At 51.6% G+C, this 19,286-nt stretch overlaps 1 protein-coding gene across 3 annotated transcripts; it reads left to right on the forward strand.

Annotated features, from left to right (window-relative positions):
* The first annotated feature begins 1,009 nt into the window (after positions 1 to 1,009).
* NUTF2 (nuclear transport factor 2) lies at positions 1,010 to 17,821 on the forward strand. 3 transcript variants are annotated; one of them, XM_070613728.1, is made up of 6 exons: positions 1,122 to 1,420; positions 9,532 to 9,698; positions 13,088 to 13,215; positions 15,250 to 15,321; positions 15,406 to 15,504; positions 17,304 to 17,821. In XM_070613728.1, the coding sequence occupies exons 3-6, from the start codon at positions 13,117 to 13,119 to the stop codon at positions 17,415 to 17,417; spliced, it is 384 nt and encodes a 127-aa protein (XP_070469829.1). In that variant the 5' UTR covers positions 1,122 to 1,420; positions 9,532 to 9,698; positions 13,088 to 13,116; the 3' UTR covers positions 17,418 to 17,821. The 3 variants fall into 3 exon arrangements, with proteins under 3 accessions (XP_008516424.1, XP_070469829.1, XP_008516425.1); XM_008518202.2 differs by lacking the exon at positions 9,532 to 9,698 and having other exon boundaries at positions 1,010 to 1,420; XM_008518203.2 differs by lacking the exon at positions 9,532 to 9,698 and having other exon boundaries at positions 1,318 to 1,892.
* The last annotated feature ends 1,465 nt before the right edge of the window (positions 17,822 to 19,286 follow it).

Below are 19,286 nucleotides of genomic sequence, written 5' to 3' on the forward strand. Positions count from 1 at the left end.
AGAAGCATCTAGTCAGGTAAAGTAGTACAGACCTGGGATTTAATAATCAGAAGCTTTGGGGCTGGCCCAGTGGTGCAGGGATTAAGTTCACACGTTCTGCTTTGGTGGCCCAGGGTTTGCAGTTCGGATCGCGGGTGTGGACGTGGTACCACTTGGCAAGCCATGCTGTGGCAGGCATCCCACATAGAAAGTAGAGGAAGATGGGCACGGATGTTAGCTGAGGGCCAGTCTTCCTCAGCAAAAAGAGGAGGATTCACAGCAGATGTTAGCTCAGGGCTAATCTCAAAAAAAAAAAAAAAAAGCAGAAGCTTGGCCTGGTCTTACCAGCCATCCCCAGGAGATGGAGGTGTGGGGGGCTCAATGAAGGTGCAAAACTCTTCTGGAAGAACAAGAGTACTGAGAGACCTCTGGCCAGGAGGGAAGGCATGGAGCTGCTAGGAGACTTGTAGCGATTTCCTTTACCTTTGGTCCCCCCTGGGTTAGCGGTAGAGCATTCCCCAACAGGCCTGACCTAGAGACAGGCCTTCAAATGTTTGCGTTGCCCAGGAAACGACGAAAATGGGCGTTGAAAGGAAAGGGCAACGGGTAGGAGGGAGATTATTGACAATCAGGTCGCTTAAATCATGGGGAAACTTTGGGTGAGCCAGTTTTTTACTTTCCTCATTTATAGAAACGAAACTCTTAGCTGCCCCGCCTGCTGCAAAAAACCTAAGAGAATGTTTTGAAGACCCTAACTGTACAGTGTAAGAGTAATCTTGTTTCCAGCTGAGCCCCACTTGAGCATTTGAGTCTCCTACCCAAGGAAAGCCTCACATGCTCGAAACCAGTTTTGGGCCCGACTGGCACCAGCAGGGCACACAAATGTCGGGACATAAGCTAGAGGTTCCGCCCCAGCTGGCCTTAGAACACCGATCTGAAGAGCCGAAGGGGCTGCCAGAGCACCAAAGGGGAGGGGGGTTCACCAGCGGAAACAACCCAGGGGCCCAGGGAGGGGCGGTTGGGCCAGCTTAGGGCCAGGCCAGACTCCCACGGAGGCGGGGCCAACCCCAAACGGCCGCGCAGCCTGGGCGGGGCCGGACCAGCGGGACCTGGGGATGACTGAGCCCTGACCCTCGCCTGGCGCCAACTTCGGGTGTTCCAGAGGCTTCCGCTAGACCACAATTCTCAGGGGCTCGCCCCGGCAGCCTCCTTCTCTTGGTTTAGCCTCACCTCCCGCGCTGCGGGCAGTGTCTGGGCCTCGGCGCGTAGGACGCCGGGAACTGTAGTTTTCTCCTGGCGCACTATGCCAGGAAGGAGCGCGGGGGGACTGCGTTTCCCAGAGTGCAGCGGCGTGGCAAGGGAAGGCAGGGGGGAAGGGACAGTCGGTCGCAGACCGCGCTGGGTTGCCGCCGCCGCTGCCGCCATCGTGCCAGCCCCTCGGGTGAGTGTCGGGGCTAGCGCGCCGGGGTGGGGGCTGGGCCGCAGGAGCCGCGCTCCGGGCCGCCTGGAGCCTCCGTTGCGAGTCCCCGGGCGGCCCCTCCCTCCCACCCCCCCTGGCGGCCCGAAGCCGCGCGGGGCCGGGGCCATGTGTCGCGCGCGGCTCCGCCTCCCGCCGGTCCTCTGAGGCGGCGGCCGGGGGAAACTCAGAGAGAGACAGCCAGGCACCTATGTGTGCCGTACTGTGCCTCTGGCGGGTGCACCGGACTGCGCTGGGCCGGGCCTTTTTCTCTGGTCTTCACCATCCGGATGGTGCTCTCCGGCCCCGCCCCGTCTGGCCTAGTCCGGCCTGCCTGAGTCCCGCAAGCTCTGCAGGCAGGCTAGCGGGTCGACCCCAGCCCCACGTCCTGCCACCCGCCTGCCAAGGATCCGGGGATGGGCAAGCGCCACCCAGCCCGCTCCAGACTCAGCATTGGGTAAGGGCGCCTGCCTGCGGCAGCTCGGGCTTAGGGCCGTCACCCGGTTCCCGACCATAGCCCGGATAGGATGTAGGTGAGCGCTCCTCTCCTTGTCTGCCGGCTGGGAGTGCACGAAACCTAGCCCCACTTTGTGGAACTCATGTGTAGGTTCTCCTGCGTGGAGAGCAGGGTCAGGGAATCTCGGGCGTCAGGGGGTTCCACGTGGGACTTCACCCCTGGCCAGCGTTGGAAGATCTGGCTTGATGCGATGAGGCGGCTCCAGGCTGGTAGGCTCAGCCTCCGCCCTTCTGTCAGTGACCAGGCCCTAGCCGTGGGTTGGCCACATCGTGTTAGTGGAGGAAGGGAGAAAGGAAGCCAAGGAGGTGAGGTTGGATGTGTGAGCCTCCAACACATTGTTAGATATCTCTGGCGCAGCCTAATCCTCACATCTGCTCCTCCCAGAGTCATTTGCCCTCCTCCCACAGAGGAGGAGGGTTTCATAAGAATGGTGGTGATAAGGTGAGATTTAATGCAGAGGGAAGTAGAATTCAGGCTGGAGATCCATGAGCCCAGCGCCGAACAAGAGGCTCGGCTAGAAGCAACATTGGGGGTGGGGCACATTTGGGCTGTGGGGCTCAGATTCACACTCTGTGGGGCACTTCTGAAGTCTGGGTGGCAGAACTAGAGCTTAAAACTGCAGAAAGTCAGGCTTCCCTTGCTTGCTCACTTCTCAGCAGTTGGAGTGACCTATGAAGAGGCAGGAAGCTGTTTGGACCTTGGGAAATTGCCCTTAATCATGGCTCCAGGGACCCCGCTGAGTTTTGGGAGAAGAGTATCTAACCATGGAGTAGTCTTCTGACAGGCTTTGTAAAGGCACTTCTGTCTGAGTGACGATAAATTAAGGGAGCGGTCCAGAGAAAACCGTGGGGTTTTGGAAACAGTTTTTCAAATCTTGATTCCTCTGACCCACTGTGGCTTCTGAGCCACAGTTCTTGCAGGAACTAAAGAAGCAGCTAAGTTTCTGCAGACCTGGCCTCAGCAGCAAGCAGGTCTCTTAGGAGAGTTGAGTTAGGTCCATGATGCAGAAGGCTGCCGCCTCTGGACCTTTTTTTTTTTTTGAGGAAGATTAGCCTTGAGCTAACATCTGCTGCCAATCCTCCTCTTTTTTGCTGAAGAAGACTGGCCCTGAGCTAACACCCGTGCCCATCTTCCTCTACTTTATATGTGGGATGCCATCGCATCATGGCTTGCCATGCGGTGCCATGTCTGCACCCGGGATCCAAATTGGCGAACCCTGGGCGGCCAAAGCAGAACGTGCGCACTTAACTGCTGAGCCACCGGGCTGGCCTTTGGACTATTTTTTTTTTCCTTGAGTATTTCCCCGGGTGATTGGGGATTTTCTGGTCATTGGGCTCTAGCCTTGGAAGTTTTCCTGCAGTTGAATTGCTCTTTGTAGTCATTCTCCCTGCTTAACAAGGACAGGTAGGGATCTATTCAGATTTCCTTATCAGAACTTGCCTTCTTTCAGAACTCAACCTTCCTAATCCACATCCTAGCCCAAGAGGACATGGAAGTCAGGTTCATTCAGCAGGATCAAGAGAGGCCTAATTTGCCAGTGGAAGTGGGCAACAGGAGGGACCACCCAAAGAGCACACAGGATCAGTGTGGTGGAATCTCTTAGTACTAGAGGCATTTGTTTTCAAGACCCTCTCTTGATTGTCGGTATTGATTCTTTCCAGAGCACGGGTTTCAGGTGAGCTAAGCTTATGGCTGTAGATTAGTTTGCACATTCCAAGGCCTTGGGTGGCTTGATTACAAGGGTTTTCTTCAAGGTCAAAAAGATACTGTTCCTTCTTGAAGGTTACTCAGGAGTGGGAGGAATTCAGGTCCCTCCCTCTCATTCCACTCCTTCTGGAAGTTCCCTGTAACTTCTGTGTCTGGTGTCATTGCTGGGCATCCTGAAACTCAGAAGACCTTAACCTTTCTGAAACTTGGCAGGCCATCTGAGTCTGAGATAAGAGACGAAGCCTGGCGTGGGGCATTGGGGATGTGGCTGCATAAGCATGGGGACAGGGTGTGAGGATGCCTAGGTTCTCAACCAGCTCAAAACTAGGTGCCTTACTGACATAGAGCTCACCTGTCCTCTGAGGCATGTGTCACTTTATTCTGCTGTGTTTGCAGTTGATGGGTTGGGATGGAAAGATTTAAGAGAGAGAATTCTCAAGTTTTACAACTGAAAGGCACCTTATATCAGAAAATTCTGGGGCCGGCTGGAGGCGCAGTGGTTAAGTGTACACGTTCCGCTTTGGTGGCCCGGGGTTCGCTGGTTCAGATCCCGGGTATGGACATGGCACTGCCTGTCAAGCCATGCAGTGGTAGGCATCCCACGTATAAAGTAGAGGAAGATGGGCATGGGTGTTGGCTCAGGGCCAGTCTTCCTCAGCAAAAAGAGGAGGATTGGCAGATGTTAGCTCAGGGCTAGTCTTCCTCAAAAAAAAAAAAGGAAAATTCTAGGATTCTCTTACTGAGGCATTAATATCTTGCCTGAAATTGTTTTTTTCCTCCTTTCTCACCAACAATCAGTTTTATTCAGCAACCATTCTTGGGGCCTTCTATGTATCAGGCTCTGGGTTGAGGCTGGAGGTAGAAAAATGAATCCTACACAGTCCTGGTGCTGGGGAAAGGAGGTAACAGTAATGGGGGAGACAGGGGTAATGTTGCTATTATGTGCTGAGAGCTAAGTTGAAGGGACCTACAGGGGCTCTTGGTCCTGCACAGAAGAGGGGGCTTCAGAATGATTAGAGTACCCAAGAGGAAAGACTGTTAATGAGCACACTCTCCTCTCCAGTGCCTGGCAGGAACCACAGAGCAAGATATACTTCTGGATACTGGGCCTAGGAAGGTTTGGGGTCCCTTGAGCGAGGCTGACACCACTCCAGATTGCTATGCGTGTTGAGTCTAGCTGCTGTATTTTACAGCCTGCTCGTTTGTCCCCCAAGTTTCTCTGCTGAGTGTTCTCCCAGTGCTTGGGAATCTTACCAGCATTTTGTGGTCTGTGGCCTTCCCATTCCTTTCCTGGAGCCTGGATTTGTGGCTTCTGCCCCTTTGACTGAGACCCTCTCAGGTCACTTTTATTCAAGCGCCCAGTGCTCCTGGAGTGGAACCTTTTGGGACATCTTCCCAGAGTGAGACTCAGAGGCACCCTCCCCTGAGATGAAAGGAAATAGTCCTTTTGGAGAGAGGGGAGTAGATCTAAAAAGTTTTCCACAGGATGGACTTTGAAAATTGGGCAGGATTTCTATGGGCTGGGATTGAGCAGAACCTCCTGGTGAGGTTTTTTGCTGTTAGGGTTTTTTTTTTTGAGGAAGATTAGCCCTGAGCTAACATCTGCTGCCAGTCTTCCTCTACTTTATATGTGGGATGCCTACCACAGCATGGCTTGACAAGTGGTGCCATGTCCACACCTGGGATCTGAACCAGGGAACCCCAGGCCGCCAAAGCAGAATGTGGGCACTTAACAGCTGTGCCACTGGGCCGGCCACAGGTTTTGTTTTGTTTTTTTTTTAATTTTTCCGATGGGTCATTTGAAGATGTTTGTGTGGTTAGAGTTGGATTTGGGTTGGCTACCCCTTCCTCAGCTCTGAGATTCTATGATTCTCTTGCTCTGATCATATGTAGCAGAAATTTGACCATATGTGTCAGCATGTGGGTTATCCCTGAAGTGACTTCCGGGCCTGTCTGATGTGATCATTCTGCTCAGCACCCTGACCACCAGGTCTGTGCGGCACTTTCCCCCTTCTCATTCTATCAGCGGGAATATGTCTTCCTAGGAAGAATCCTTTGTTCAGGTCCATGATGTGACTGGGGAAGTGTTTTAGTGGCCAGGGAAGAGGGATGCAAGAGTGCCAGAGGGGTGGCCCTGCTCACTGGCCCCAGGACTCCCACTGCCGGCTGACCTGTTATGGCCGAGAACTTCCTCTCACTGTCCTGGGCCTTACTCCTTCTTTGTTGCTGGTACCTGCTGTGTGCCAACTCCCTAACCTGCCCGGCTAGAGAGGGGGCTATCCTGGAGAAGGAGAACCCCGCTCATGAGAGGGGTGTGTTCAGGGTACCTGGGAACTGAGGGCCATTTGCCTCAGTAAACTGGGAGAATTCTAGAATGTTTGTTTCTTAAAGCCTCAGATACTCCATTGAAGTCACTGGGTCTCACCAAGGCAGAAACTGCTGCCCCCTCGAAGGATATCTGTGTGTAGAAACTTTGCAGAGGTGGTTTCAGGCCCAGGAGAATGCAAGTTCTCAGTTGTCCCTACGGTGTAAATCTGCTTTGACTTGCTGAGAATGCCCTCAGAGGCTTTTTGTCCTGAGAGGCATGGAACTTGCTGATTTCAGAGGGGAAGAAAAGGCCTGGGCTCCATTCCTCACCACTTCATCTTGCTACCTATACACTTTCTGCTGCTTGACATTGGCTCTCAGCTGTTCCAATCCAGGCCAGTTTCATGGACATTTCATTGCTGGTTATGGCAGTGGCCTTGTGTGGTCTTGAATCCTTCCTTCCTTCCTTCCTTCCTTCCTTCCTTCCTTCCTTCCTTCCTTCCTTCCTTCCTTTCTCCCTCCCTCTCCTCCCCCTCCTCCCCCCCCCTTGTTTTCTTTCCTTCTTTTCTTTCATTGGCCCTTGGCTAACATCTGTTGCCAGTCTTCCTCTTTCTGCTGAGGAAGATTGTCACTGAGCTAACATCTATGCCAGTCTTCCTCCACTTTGTATGTGGGATGCTGCCACAGTGTGGCCGATGAGCAGTGTGTAGGTCCATGCCCAGGATCCAAACCCCTGAAGCCCAGGCTGCTGACGCACAGCACACAAACCCAACCGCTATGCCACCGGGCTGGCCCCTTGAATTCTTTCTCAATCTCTTGAAGTTTTGGTTTCCTCATCTATGAAGTGATGTTAAGCATACCAGCTTTACAAGGCTGCCAGGCTCAAATGAGAAGACACACGTAACTATAACTGTTTGGCTTACAGGAGGCATTCCTTGCACCACCCTGGGCACTGCATGTTCATCTCTTTATTACCCTGCCTACCTCGTAGTCTCAGAGTTTCATGGCGGTATTGGCCAGGCCTGGTAGTGGCAGACCAGAGGGGTGGTTACTTAGGGACTTTCAAGCCCCACTGGGGTAGCCAAGTCCATGTGTTCCCTAACCAGCAAGTTCATGGATGGGAACTGTATAGGACAGGGGCCCCAGAGATTTCTGAGCCTGGGAAGGCTACTCAGGGTCTAAGGGCGGAGCAGAGAGACCATGATGCAGGTCTCAGGATTCAGCTTCTAGGCCAGCCAGGGCAGCCTGAAGGCTCTGGAGTCCTCCTACCAGGCAGAAGAGGAGGAAAAGGCCCTCAGGGTGCTATGGACACCTAGCCCTCAAGAGTCTGCCCAGGAAAGGATTCTGTCCTGGCCAGCCATCCATGTACCAGACCTTGGCTGATTTCTCTCCAGACTTCAGGCAAGTGGTGGACTGGGTAGTTGCCTGTCCTGGCTCAAGGCTCTTTCGTCATGTGGCATCCCTGCAGGAGGCTGAGGTACCCACCTTCTTCCCAGCTCTTGGACTTAGTGTTCACCTAGGACCTGACAGTAACTCCTTACAGCTGTGTCCTGCTTTATACCCTCAGTTAATTACCCTTAACATCCCCACAATTACTGATGAGGAGGCAGGGTCAGAAGGTCATACCATGAGGGAGAGGAGGAGCAGGAGCCAGAGGCCAAGCCTTTGAGGGTGTGGTTGTCTGCTGTTCAGCCACAGCTGCCCTCAGGTGACCAGGATCTTGGGAGTGAGAGAGGGCATTGGGGCCAAGCCTCACTTGCCACAAGCCTCAGACAGACAGATGGCTGGGTAGATAACAAAGGATTGTTTCCTGACAACTTGAACAGAAGGTGTGGGTGGAGGGGATGTGGGTCATTTGGCCACTTAAATTGAGGAGTTTTGCCCAGAACTCACTCCTCCAGAGAAGAACAGCTGGCCTCTCAGCACAGGCTCCTAGGTGTTCACGGACTTGATCAACAAATAGTTATTGAGAGCTGAGCCAGGCACCATGGGAACAGGGCTGCCCCGGTCAGGGAGATGGACTCTAAACAAATATGTAAGTGTGACAATCTCATGCAGTGATAAGACCTAGAAAACAATATAGGATGGTGAATTGAGCAACTAGGCAGCTACTTGAGACTGAATGGTCAGGGAAGGTGTCTAGGAGAAGGTGACGTTTGAGCTGACACATAGGTGACAAGGAGCCAGACACATGAAGATCTAGGGAGAAGGGTGATCCAGGTAGAAGGATCAACAGTTGCAAAGCCCTTAGGTGAGAATAGACTCAGCATGTTCCAGAAACAGGAAAATGCCCAGAGTGGCTGCAGAGGAATTTGGGGGAGTGGGTGGCAGGAGTTGAGGTTGGACAGCCAGGAGGGCAGGTCACCCTGGGCCTTGAAGTCAGGATAAGTGGTTGAGACTTTGTCAATGGAGAATGGGAAGGGAAGTCATCGGAGGGCCATAGGACAGGATACACAGCACCCCTCAGACCATGAAATCAGAGGAGCAGTTTGTTCCTGAAGGACAAGCAGGCTGCAGTGTCTTCCTGTGTTGTTGCATCCCACCACGTTCACCCACTCCCCACAGTACACGCCTATGCTCTGTTTAAGCCAGGTTTGGCTGTCAGTCCCATCTGTTGGAGGAGTCCTTCCCGGCCTCTATACTCCAGGGCTGTTTGAGGCCTGGCAGACAGTAGGTGTGAGGGTAGTGGCCACGGTTGGTGCCAATTTCAATGACCCCGCTACAAGCTCAGCACATCTGCTGGCATCCTCTGTAGGCCTCAGTGATGCCTCTCAAACATCTGAGCATCTTTCTGTGTATCGGTCTGAAGTTAGTAACATCCTCTTCCCCATCACTCTCCTGCCCTAGTCCTTGCCCCAGGTCCAGCTAGGCCAGGATCTATCTCTGCTTTGCTGAGATGGTAGAATGGGGTTGTGACTTAGGAGGTTTTGGGAAAGTGTGAGATCATCCCCTGTGAAAACGCCTATTGTTTGGTGTGGAAATCTGCTTGGCGCCTTTGTTTGGAGGCAGAAGCCCTGGTTCAGGCCTGTCTTGCCCATGTCTGAGAAAGCCAAGGTCAGAGATTGGGACTTCAGCCGTATGTGCTGTTCATTTTTATCTCCAAATGAATTATCGCTGAGAGTCCTGGCTCTGGAGTCCACCAACCCTGGTTCCATGCAGTTGCACCATCTATTAGGTTAGCAACCTTGAGCAAGTTAGCTAACATCGCTGATCCTCATTTTGCTCATTCCTAAAAGGATGTTAGGAACAAATGCATGTGAAGCCCTTAGCACATTTCTACACCTAACACGTTAGTGAAAATGAGATGTTGTCAGCTGGACACTGCTATTTCAAGTTTTGTTCCTGGAAACACTGACTCAGAATTTGAGTATAAAAATGAAATTATTTTGTTGCCTAATGGGATCTCCTGGACCAGAGGTTTTAACCTGGGCTCTATGACTGAACCTCAGGGAGTGTGAACAAGCTGAAATTATTCACAAGGCTGGGGCATCTCTGCCTCTTTACAAATTTATTGGGAGAGGGTCACAGTTTTTGAGACATTCTCAGGGGGTCTTTGCACCCACAGAGACCTAAGGGTCAGTGAAGGCTGATGCTCAGTGGGCGAGAGGTCATCGAGGTCATTTCTGCTCCTCGAGGAGCCTGGCCTCAGTCAGCCTGCGGACTGTTGGGGTGAAGCAGGAGATGACGTGGTCAGCGGCCCTCGGAAGAGCTGTAGGAGAAGCCGTCATGAAGGTCAGTCCCCATTCTGATGTGAGGCTGCCTCTGAGCCTTGGCATTTTGTTTCTTTCCAGGCTGTTCTTTCCATAGTAACTGTATTAGAAACAAGGTCAGGGCTTGCTGGCCATGCTGGGGAACATCCTCCCAGCCTGGTCCAGACTCCTCCCCTGTATTACATGGAGATGGGAGGGGGGTTCTGCACCCTGCTTCTTTTTCTGGACTCAGGAATGCTGCCTTCCAGCCATCAGTTAAAAGCTTTGTGAAAGATTTGGAATCAGAAACCATGAATCCTGTGGTTTGCTGGGCCAAGTTCTGTGCTGGGAGATGGGGAAAGGAGGAATTTAGGGGGTGGCAAGAACCACCCTAGAACCCTCACAGCCCAGAGCTACAGTGTTTAGGGGGAGAGTGGGCACTGGGTGTGTTGATAGGGGTTTGCACCTGGGGTTGGGGATCAACATTTGAGTCTGGGAAGGAGTCCCTAAATAGGTGGGGTCTGAACAGTAATTTGAAGGAAGAGCAGGGACTGACCAGGCAGATGTGCGGAGGGAGGGCATCTCTGCAGGGGGACATCTGTGCAAAAAACACAGCGAGCAAGCACTAAGTGAGTTCTGGTGTGTTTGTGTGTGGAGCTGGATCAAAGTAGGAGAGAATGGCTGGGGAGGCTGGGACAGGTATGGATGGCCACCTGTGGAGCTTAGGGGGTTTGGCCTTTAACCCAAAGGCGAGGTGTTATAGGGGAGGGACTTGGTGGTTTAGAGCTCAGGGATGCAAAGGTAGCAGAAAGCAAGCATGGGCCTCAACCAGAGTACCCAGTGTCAGCACTGATATACTGGATCAGCTGGGGGCAAGACTCCCCACGTTGCTTAACCTCAGTTTTCCCAGCTGTTAAGTGGGATAACAGTGGAATCTGACCACTTCGCTATTGTGATCACCACATGGAAATAAATACATAAGGGTCAAGCAGGCCTCAAATGAGGTTGGTATTGGCTTCAGGGATCCCACTTGGCATCTTTAAAGCAAAGGCCTCAATTCTCATAGTTTTGAAGGTTCCTTCTCACACTTTCTAGGAGACCATGGGCTGTCCTGTTCCTCAGGCGAGATCACTCTGCCCTGACACACCCCACTGGACCAAAGGACTCTTCTGTCCTTTTATCCCTCCACCCTCTTCACTTCACCACTACCTCTGCCAAGTAGTTTCTGTGTTAGCAAGTTAACACACCATTAAGAACAATGTTGAAAAAGGAAAAAACGCCCCCACACGTCCGCTACCTTACTGCCCCACCACATGACGGCACTTTTCTTGTCTTTGGATCAGCTTGGAGCCTTAGTTCCCCTCACCCTCCATCTCCAGCTCCCCAGTTTCCTGCCCTTATTTCTTTTCGTTCCCGCGGACATTTGCCTACGCTGTTTCTTCTCATTGGCATACTCTTTCTCCAAGACTCTCCCTGAGGGCTCTCAGCCTTTCCAAGGGCAGGAGAAATGGCCTTCATCCATTCCTCCAGCTTTTCCCCTACCCCAGAGCTCTCAGGGGCTAGGCAAGACATTATGGGGGAGGGTAAGATGCAGTGGGGTCAGGCCCCAGTGAGTGAGCCAAGCAGAGGAAATACTAGAGTGGAAGGGACAGAGATGGGAGATACCAGGCTGTGCCCTGCCTCCGGTAATCCACGTTTGTGTGTGGGCACAGCCACAGTCTGACCCCTTGGAAATGTGACCAAGACAGAGCAGCTGAGACTAGCAGTTGATCCTATGCTTTTCCCACTTGTTCATTTGTTTCTTGGCAGAGTGTATGTGAACTAGGACACACCTTGTGTTCCTGTGTAGCCGGCGTGGCCGGGTCCAAGCTTTCTCCTCTGCTTGTTTTAGACTTTCCTGAACGTTTCTTAGTCCTCCCAGCACTGAGCTATTTTTAGTGCCACTCCCTCCTATGGGACCTAAAATAAAGCTGGCTCAGCTTCCTGGCCCCTCATTGGCTGGAGTGTTGGTCACAGGCTGGGAGATTGGTTGGATTGGGGATAAGCCACTGGCCCCCCTACACTTTCCCTGCCCACTGGCCCCTCTGGCCTTGGGTGAGATCACAGGGACTGGAGCAAATTAGCACTTAACTATGTTGAGCTGAGGGCTTTACCAGGTTCCCTTAGTGAGGCTTCACAACCACTGGCAACATCGGGATGCACCCCCATTTTACAGAGGAGAAGGCTGAGGCCCTAAGAAAGCCAGTGACTTGTATCAGATCCATCACTACTAATAGTTGTCTACCAAACCCACCTTCTCACTGCTTTGGTTCAGCCCTGTTATCAGGAGAGAGGGAGATCTTCTATAGTCAGAGACAACAGTAGAACAACACATGGGTCTGCTATCATGGGATTCTGTGGTAGGATGTGGGCTTCCCTATCTGGGAGGGGCCTAGCAAAGCTGGAGTTGCTCTCTCATCTGGGGCTTGGGTTTTCCATCAAGCACCCTTGGGACATGGCCTCTCTAGCTGGGAGGGGAACTCCCCTCCCCGCTTCAGAGACCAGAGAGAAGCAGCCCCTTCTGATGGGGACAGTGCTGGGATGGGGGATTTGAAGAGATGACATGTTTCCCCCTTACAGCCTCCATTTTCCCTCCCCACTATTATTCTGTGATCCTCTGAACTCATGTCCCCAACTCTGAAGGGGTCACCCCCATCAATGAAGAAATTCCTCAGAAAGGACCAGGCCAGGTATCACCTGGCCTCAAAGAAGTAAACTGCCCCCCTTAAGACTAAGACTTGTTTTGTTGCAAGTGGGGCCTTGAGGAGCCATCCCCCCGCTCTGCCCCTGCCCCTACTGGGTCTTCCTCCACCCACCAGTGAAGCCCCGGAGCAGTGCTGAGGGACTGAGTGCTGAGTCCCATAGGATGGCGTGGGTTGGGGGAGCTGAGGGCTACAATAGAAGACACTCCACACACAGATATCAGTACTTCCTGGTCTACAAGGTGGGAAGAATAGCAATAATTCGGGCCTTGCAGGTTGTTGAGGGGATTAAATGAAAAGATATGGGGAAAGTGCTTAGCTGTTCTTTAAAGGCCCATCCCTTCACTGGGCACTGAAGGGCCTGCTCTAATCTTCCTTTGTCCTGGTTCCACCCTTAGCACTGATCCTGTGTGCTCCACCACCCTGGCACCCCTCTGTCTCATCAAGCAGAGCTCCTCAAAGGAAGGGTTGAGTTTGGTCCACCTCTGGGCTCCCTGTACTGGTCTGTATTGGCAGGGGTCTCCTACCAGTTCCCCAGGGCCTCTCCATGTTCCCTGGGAGAATAGACCTCAGCAAAGAACTCACTAATCAAGGATGTTACAGAGGGTTGAGGGTCAGTGAGAGACAGCAGCTGGCTGCCTCCTGCTCTTGTAGTACCAACGCTTTCCTCCCTGTCTCGCTGGTCTTGCAGGTCTCAAGGAGGCCGAGTGACGCTCCAGAATGGGAGACAAGCCAATTTGGGAGCAGATTGGATCCAGCTTCATTCAACATTACTATCAATTATTTGATAACGACAGAACTCAACTAGGCGCAATTTATGTAAGTCTCCAGCTCTAAGCCTAGAATGGGACCCAAGGCGATCAATTCAGATGTTGGGCCAGTGAGTCCAGTTCAAAACTTCTGACAGCCCTCACCTGGATTTGGCTATACCCTTCTATCTGAGCTTCTCTTCATGGGACAGGGGGCCTGAGGCCTGGCCCAACTGCCTGGTCTGTACATTTTCTTCTGTTATCTTCCACAAGAGTGGGGATCTTGGTACCCTGGGCAGGGTGTTTTAGGCTGGCCATTCCAGGGTTCTGGGAGTGCCTCTGTTCCAGACTGGGCAGCAGCAGGCAGAGGCTAGGACTCATGGTGCCCTCTGGAGGCAGCAGCCATCATCATCATCAGTGTAGAGCTGAGTTCTCTTGGAGGCCCCAAGCCTGGCATCCTTTTGGGAGCCAAAAGCCCCTGAATGTTCATGGGAAACAAATAAGGTTAACCCAGGGAGGCTGGTGTATCCTTTGAGAAACACTTCTGTGCAGGCATTGTTTGCTGCTATTTTACTGGAGTTCGTATACACCAAGAGCTGCTCCTGTTTGACCCTGCCCAAGACTCAGTCACAGAAATGTGATTGATCAGGCCACACCTAGCAGGTCTGCCCAAGATGAGAATGATAGGAGTCATCCAGCATAGCCTCAGAGCCTGACTGGGCTGTGGGCAAACTCCTCTGTGTCTTCCTCCAAAAAATCAGGGTCCATTCAGAAATTTTGGAGGAAAGATAAGGTTCTTACCAGTGGAAGGCCAAATCCAGCCCAGGTATTATTTGATTGTCATTAGCATAGATAGAAAATTTTAACAATTTGAAATGATCCGGGATCCTGGCACTTCTGTATTATTGCCTCTTAAAATCAATTAAAGGAGCTGGTCCCATGGCCTAGTGGTTAAGTTCAGCGTTGCTCCACTTTGGTGGCCCAGGTTCAGTTCCCGGGTGCAGACCTACATGACTGATTGGTGGCCATGCTGTGGCGGTGACCCACCAGCAAAATAGAGGAAGATTGGCACAGATGTTAGCTCAGGGCAAATCTTCCTCAGCCAAAAAAAAAAAATCAAAGCAGGCCTGACCCAGAGAAGAGAGTTAGCAAGAACCTAAAAAAGCACTTTATATATGCCATTGCATATAATCCTAAGCATATCCCCTTTGAAGATCAGGAAACTGAGACTCAGAAAAATAAGTAACTTGCCTAATGTCACAGCTGGTAAGTAGCAGAGGCACTTTTGAGTTCTGCCCCTGAAGGCTATGGCTGGGAAGATCTAGAGAGGAGAGGGTGAAGCTAGTGGGTTGCTTGCCGATGATGGGGAAGGTCACAGGCTAGGCTTTGGGAAGCCTTGTGAGCCTCTAGCCCTCCATGACCCCATGGGAGCCCCCACAGGAAGGGCATCAGTGGAACTCAGCCTGGGCTCTAGAGATGATGATGAACATAGAATGTTTCCAAGTTGTTCTTTTTTTTTTTTTAATTGCTTTTTCTCCCCAAATCCCCCCAGTACATAGTTGTATATTTTAGCTGTGGGTCCTTCTAGTTGTGGCATGTGGGATGCCGCCTCAACATGACCTCATGAGCAGTACCATGTCCGCGCCCAGGATCCGAACCGGCGAAACCCTGGGCCACTAAAGCAGAGCACGTCAACTTAACTACTCAGCCATGGGGCCAGCCCACAAGTTATTTCTGATGGCGTTTCTGGGACTGGTGCTAACTGACCATGTAGCAGGATGGCTTTAGCTGAGCCCTGGCCACATATGTCCAGCCTGGAGCTCATGCACATCAGAGGCCTTATGACTTTGTGAATAAAAACTGGGAAATGAACTTACTTAATAAGTTTGTATTTTGTTAGATAGTCTTTCAGAGCCTGGGCTCTGGGATGATGGGGTGTAATTAAAGAAGTTGTTAATAGTGTAAAGTTTGGAAGCTACCCTCAGTTCTCCTTACAGATAGGGAAACTGCAGTGTATACTCATTTCCCCAAGCAAGACCCTTTTCAGGGCCTCAGAGATACTCCTTGTGCTCTAAGGCCTGACCCCGGGTTTCCTGGTTTTCAGATTGACGCATCATGCCTTACGTGGGAAGGACAGCAATTCCAGGGGAAAGCTGCCATTGTGGAGAAGTTGTCTGTAAGTAAGAGCCAGGGCCGGGCTGCAGGCAGCTCCTTCCCCATCCTGCTGGTCACAGCCCACTGCCCACTCTTTCTCTTGCAGAGCCTTCCGTTCCAGAAAATCCAGCACAGCATCACGGCGCAGGACCATCAGCCCACGCCAGATAGTTGCATCATCAGCATGGTTGTGGGCCAGCTCAAGGTAATAGTGCTGCTAGGGAGGTATGGGCGGGCAGAGGAGAGCCCTGCACCCCTGCCTTCCCTGGGATGTGATCTGCTTATCAAAGGGCACCCAGACAAAGTGACTATCTAGAGCTGTATAGTTCAATACGATAGCTACCAGCCACCTGTGATTTTTGAATTATATTAATTAAAATGAAATAAAATTAAAATATAGTTCCTTGGTCATACTAGCCATATTTCAAGTGCTTGTAGTTACTTGTGGCTGTCTATTGGACAGCACAGACATAGAACATTTCTGTTATTGCAGAAAGTTCTATTGGAAAGCACTGGTCTGGAGCCTTTTTGGAAAAAGGACAAGAGGTATAGGACCAGGATGGGGCTGTGGTGCCAAGCCACTGGGCCTTGACATTGCCCCGAGGTATAGGTGGGCCTTCTGCTGGCAGCTGACCCTGGACAAGCCAGCTGGGTGCTGAGTAGCAGTCCCCAACTGGAGTCCATGCTGCCACTCCCCAAGCTGGCTGCTGGCTCCTCTACCTGCTGAACGAGGCAGATTCCTGCAACTTCTGCTTCTCTTGGCATTTTCCCTTCCCTTCCTCAAGACCTATCATCCTCAAAGCCTTCCTGCAGCCCCTCAGCCCCCAAGAACTCTCCAGGAATTCCTGCTTGTTGTGCTCCAGCAGACTGAAGCCAGATTCTTGGTTTCCCAAAAGTTCCTTCTCCTTCCCAATGCAGGACAGATTGGCTGCCCGTTGACCAGGTTCCAACCTCCTGGGCCTCTGTTGTGGGGCTCAGAATAACAGGCCCACATGCCTCTCCCCAGGCTAGGCAGGGCTTTCTGAATCCAATACAAAGGTGGAGGAAGGGACACCCTAGGCCTCTGCAGTGGACCTAGAGGGTTCTGCCTTCTGGTCTGGACTTTCCTGTCTGTTTCTCCTGTCCAAGATACCGTGCCCAGAGCCTATCCTCAAACAGGCCCTTGGCAGTGAGGAGGTCTCCCCAAGGGACTCAGTGCCCACTTTCCCAGGCTGGGGTCAATAAGCAGTGTCCCTTCCCATCTGGCTTCAGGTTTTTTCTGGTGTTTCTGTTCAACTCAGAGCCCCCAAAAGACTGATTTGCCTCCTTGCTGATGATAATTCCCAGAAAAACCAGTGATGTTAGATACCGAGCTGGTTACATGAGCTCCTACCTCAACCAGGCCTCATCCTGGTGTTCTGTAGTTTGGCTGGAGGTCTCTTGTCTTTCTTTTTTCATTGTAAACATTATATATTACATGACAGGAGACAGATCACCCAATGGCGATACTTTGTGTTTTTTTTCCCCCTGTAGAGCCATGATCACAGTGTGAACTCAGCTTTGAGCCTTTTCTTACATGCTTAACCACAATCAGTTTTAGCAGTAGCTTCTCCTGATTGGACTAAGTGGCATGATCAGACACTAAGATTGTTTAGTGTTTATATACCATAAGTTACATGGTGAGCACTGTAGAACTCTTTCAGATTGATCACTTGTGCCCAGAGATGTGGGCTCAGATGCAGGTATGTTCTCTGCTCTGTTGCTGTAGCTAACTGATGAATTGTTCTGCAGTTTAAGTGCACATAGCGGTGTGAGCTACCATCTGTAGGCCCTTAAGTGCCCAGTGCAGTGCTTCATACATTATATCAATTCACATTCACAAGTACCCCTTGGCTATACTGGGATTTGAGTCAAAGACAGTAGGGCCTGGTCCCAAACTCAGCATTCTTTGCCCTGTCCCCGTACTGCTGAACTCCCTTGCTGTTCCTTGGCTCCCTTACTGAATCATTTTCTCTCTCCTCACAGGCTGACGAAGACCCCATCATGGGGTTCCACCAGATGTTCCTATTAAAGAACATCAACGATGCTTGGGTTTGCACCAATGACATGTTCAGGCTTGCCCTGCACAACTTCGGCTGACCTCCTCCCAGCCAGGCACTCATGCTGTTTGCTCCTCCCTCCTCTTCCCAGTACTATTCACACTCCTCCAGATGCTCCAAATATCATACACAAATGAGCAGGACCCGGTGGGAGTGGGCGCAGTGCGCTGCTGCTACTGAGGTGTTGTGCATGATGTTTGGAAGCTAGACTAGTTGCATCTGACAGGAGAAGTTTGTGTTGTACCAGCGCATGCCTTGGAAAGACTTAAGTAATGCAAAAGGTTGTCTCTCTCTTTTTTTTTTTAATCTACTGACAAGTTGCTCTAGTAACCCAAAGAAGTGAAGGAGAAAGCAGCTGCCTCACCGCCCAGATAATTGATTTGTTCAGATGTTTCAATGCCTCATGATACAATAAAACCACGAAAATTTTCTTAACAGTTTAAATTGTTTTAATTAGTTTAATAGTTGGCTGGGCATCAATAATTACCCTGCCCCATTAGCTCTCTCATGTCTCACCCTCCCACCTCTACCCCAACTCAGCAATACCGGTTGCAAGGAGAGAACTGCTGAAGCAGCACCCCCAGCTAGCTCTTCTCAGAAGCCCTGTGGGGCATAGTGTTCCCCTCCTCAGCCCACCTGGTCTTAGGAAAGTGAGCTGCAGACAGGGAAAGCTCAGGTCTGGCCTGAAGCTTCCCTCACACTGAAGCCTCTGCAGTCAGTTCTAACACCTCCTGTGACCTCTACACTGAGTCAAGTCAGGGCTCTAGTAACAGGAGAGATGACCCAGAATCCTGTTGAAGACGGAGAAGCCTTGGCAAAAATGGCCTATCAGGTTCAGGCCCTCTGGACTAAGGGCTCAGCAAGACCAAGTATGAGCAGAAGTTTGAGGGAGAGGGGCCTCTTCTATTCCCAGAAGGGTCAGGATCACATCCAGGGTGCCCCACAAACCCCAAGCCAAGCAGAGGGCAGCTCAGATCCTGTACTACCTGCTTCAGAAATCATTGCCCAAAGGCGAGTGCCCAGAACAGCCAGCCTCCAATGCCCACAGAGCTAGGCTCAGTTCGGTTGGAGTATAGACTTAAAGCTATGAAAGAAGGGAATCTGAGTCTGAGTCTGAGGGATTTATGCTCTAGGATTTCTTACCCCTCAGACCTCTGCAAGGTATCTATAGGCCACCGCCTTCTATTCCTTCCCTCACCACAGACACACCTTCACACTGTCTTCAAATCCCAGGAAGTCTTAGCTATTGGGGCAGTTTCTACTCAGTTTCAGAGACAGAGGCCTTGCCCAGTGCAAATCTAGCCCTTTGGCCCTGAGAAGTCTGGTGGTGTAAACCTGGTGGCAAGGTAGCAACTGCAGGCTAGAACCAAACCCAGGACTTGGGCTGGTGCCCTGTTAGGGGTTTTAGGATTGGTGAGGGCACCACAGCTATGCCTGACCTGTACCCCTGCCTTCCCTCCTGCTCTATGAAGGAGGCTGAGGACTTCGGACCCCCACCAGTTGCCTGGCTACGCTGGGCACAGGGCTGGATGATGTGCTGTTTGAGGACAGCATACTCAGGAGATTTCAATGGAACTGATTTCTGGGCTGCTGTGTATTTGGGGGGTAGGGGTAGGGGAGAGAGGCAGATGCCTGCTGCCTCTTAAACCACCCTGTATAAAATCTGCAATACAGCTTCTTCCATGTACCTGTGCCTGAAATGTCTGCAATAAAGAGGTGTTTGTAATCTGGTTTCTTTCTTCCTGCCTGAGGGTGCCAGGCTGATGCAATGGGATGCTGGGGGACAATGTGTTGTTTGTAGCGGGACCATCTCTCCTACCCTTGCAATTTCTGGGCCTTATGACTTTGCCAGTTCCCTCAGGTCTTGGGTTATACCGACCCATTTCCCAAAGGGGAAACCGAAGCTTCT

Source organism: Equus przewalskii, chromosome 3, assembly GCF_037783145.1.
Source record: "Equus przewalskii isolate Varuska chromosome 3, EquPr2, whole genome shotgun sequence".
In the NCBI taxonomy this organism is placed as follows: Eukaryota; Metazoa; Chordata; class Mammalia; order Perissodactyla; family Equidae; genus Equus; species Equus przewalskii.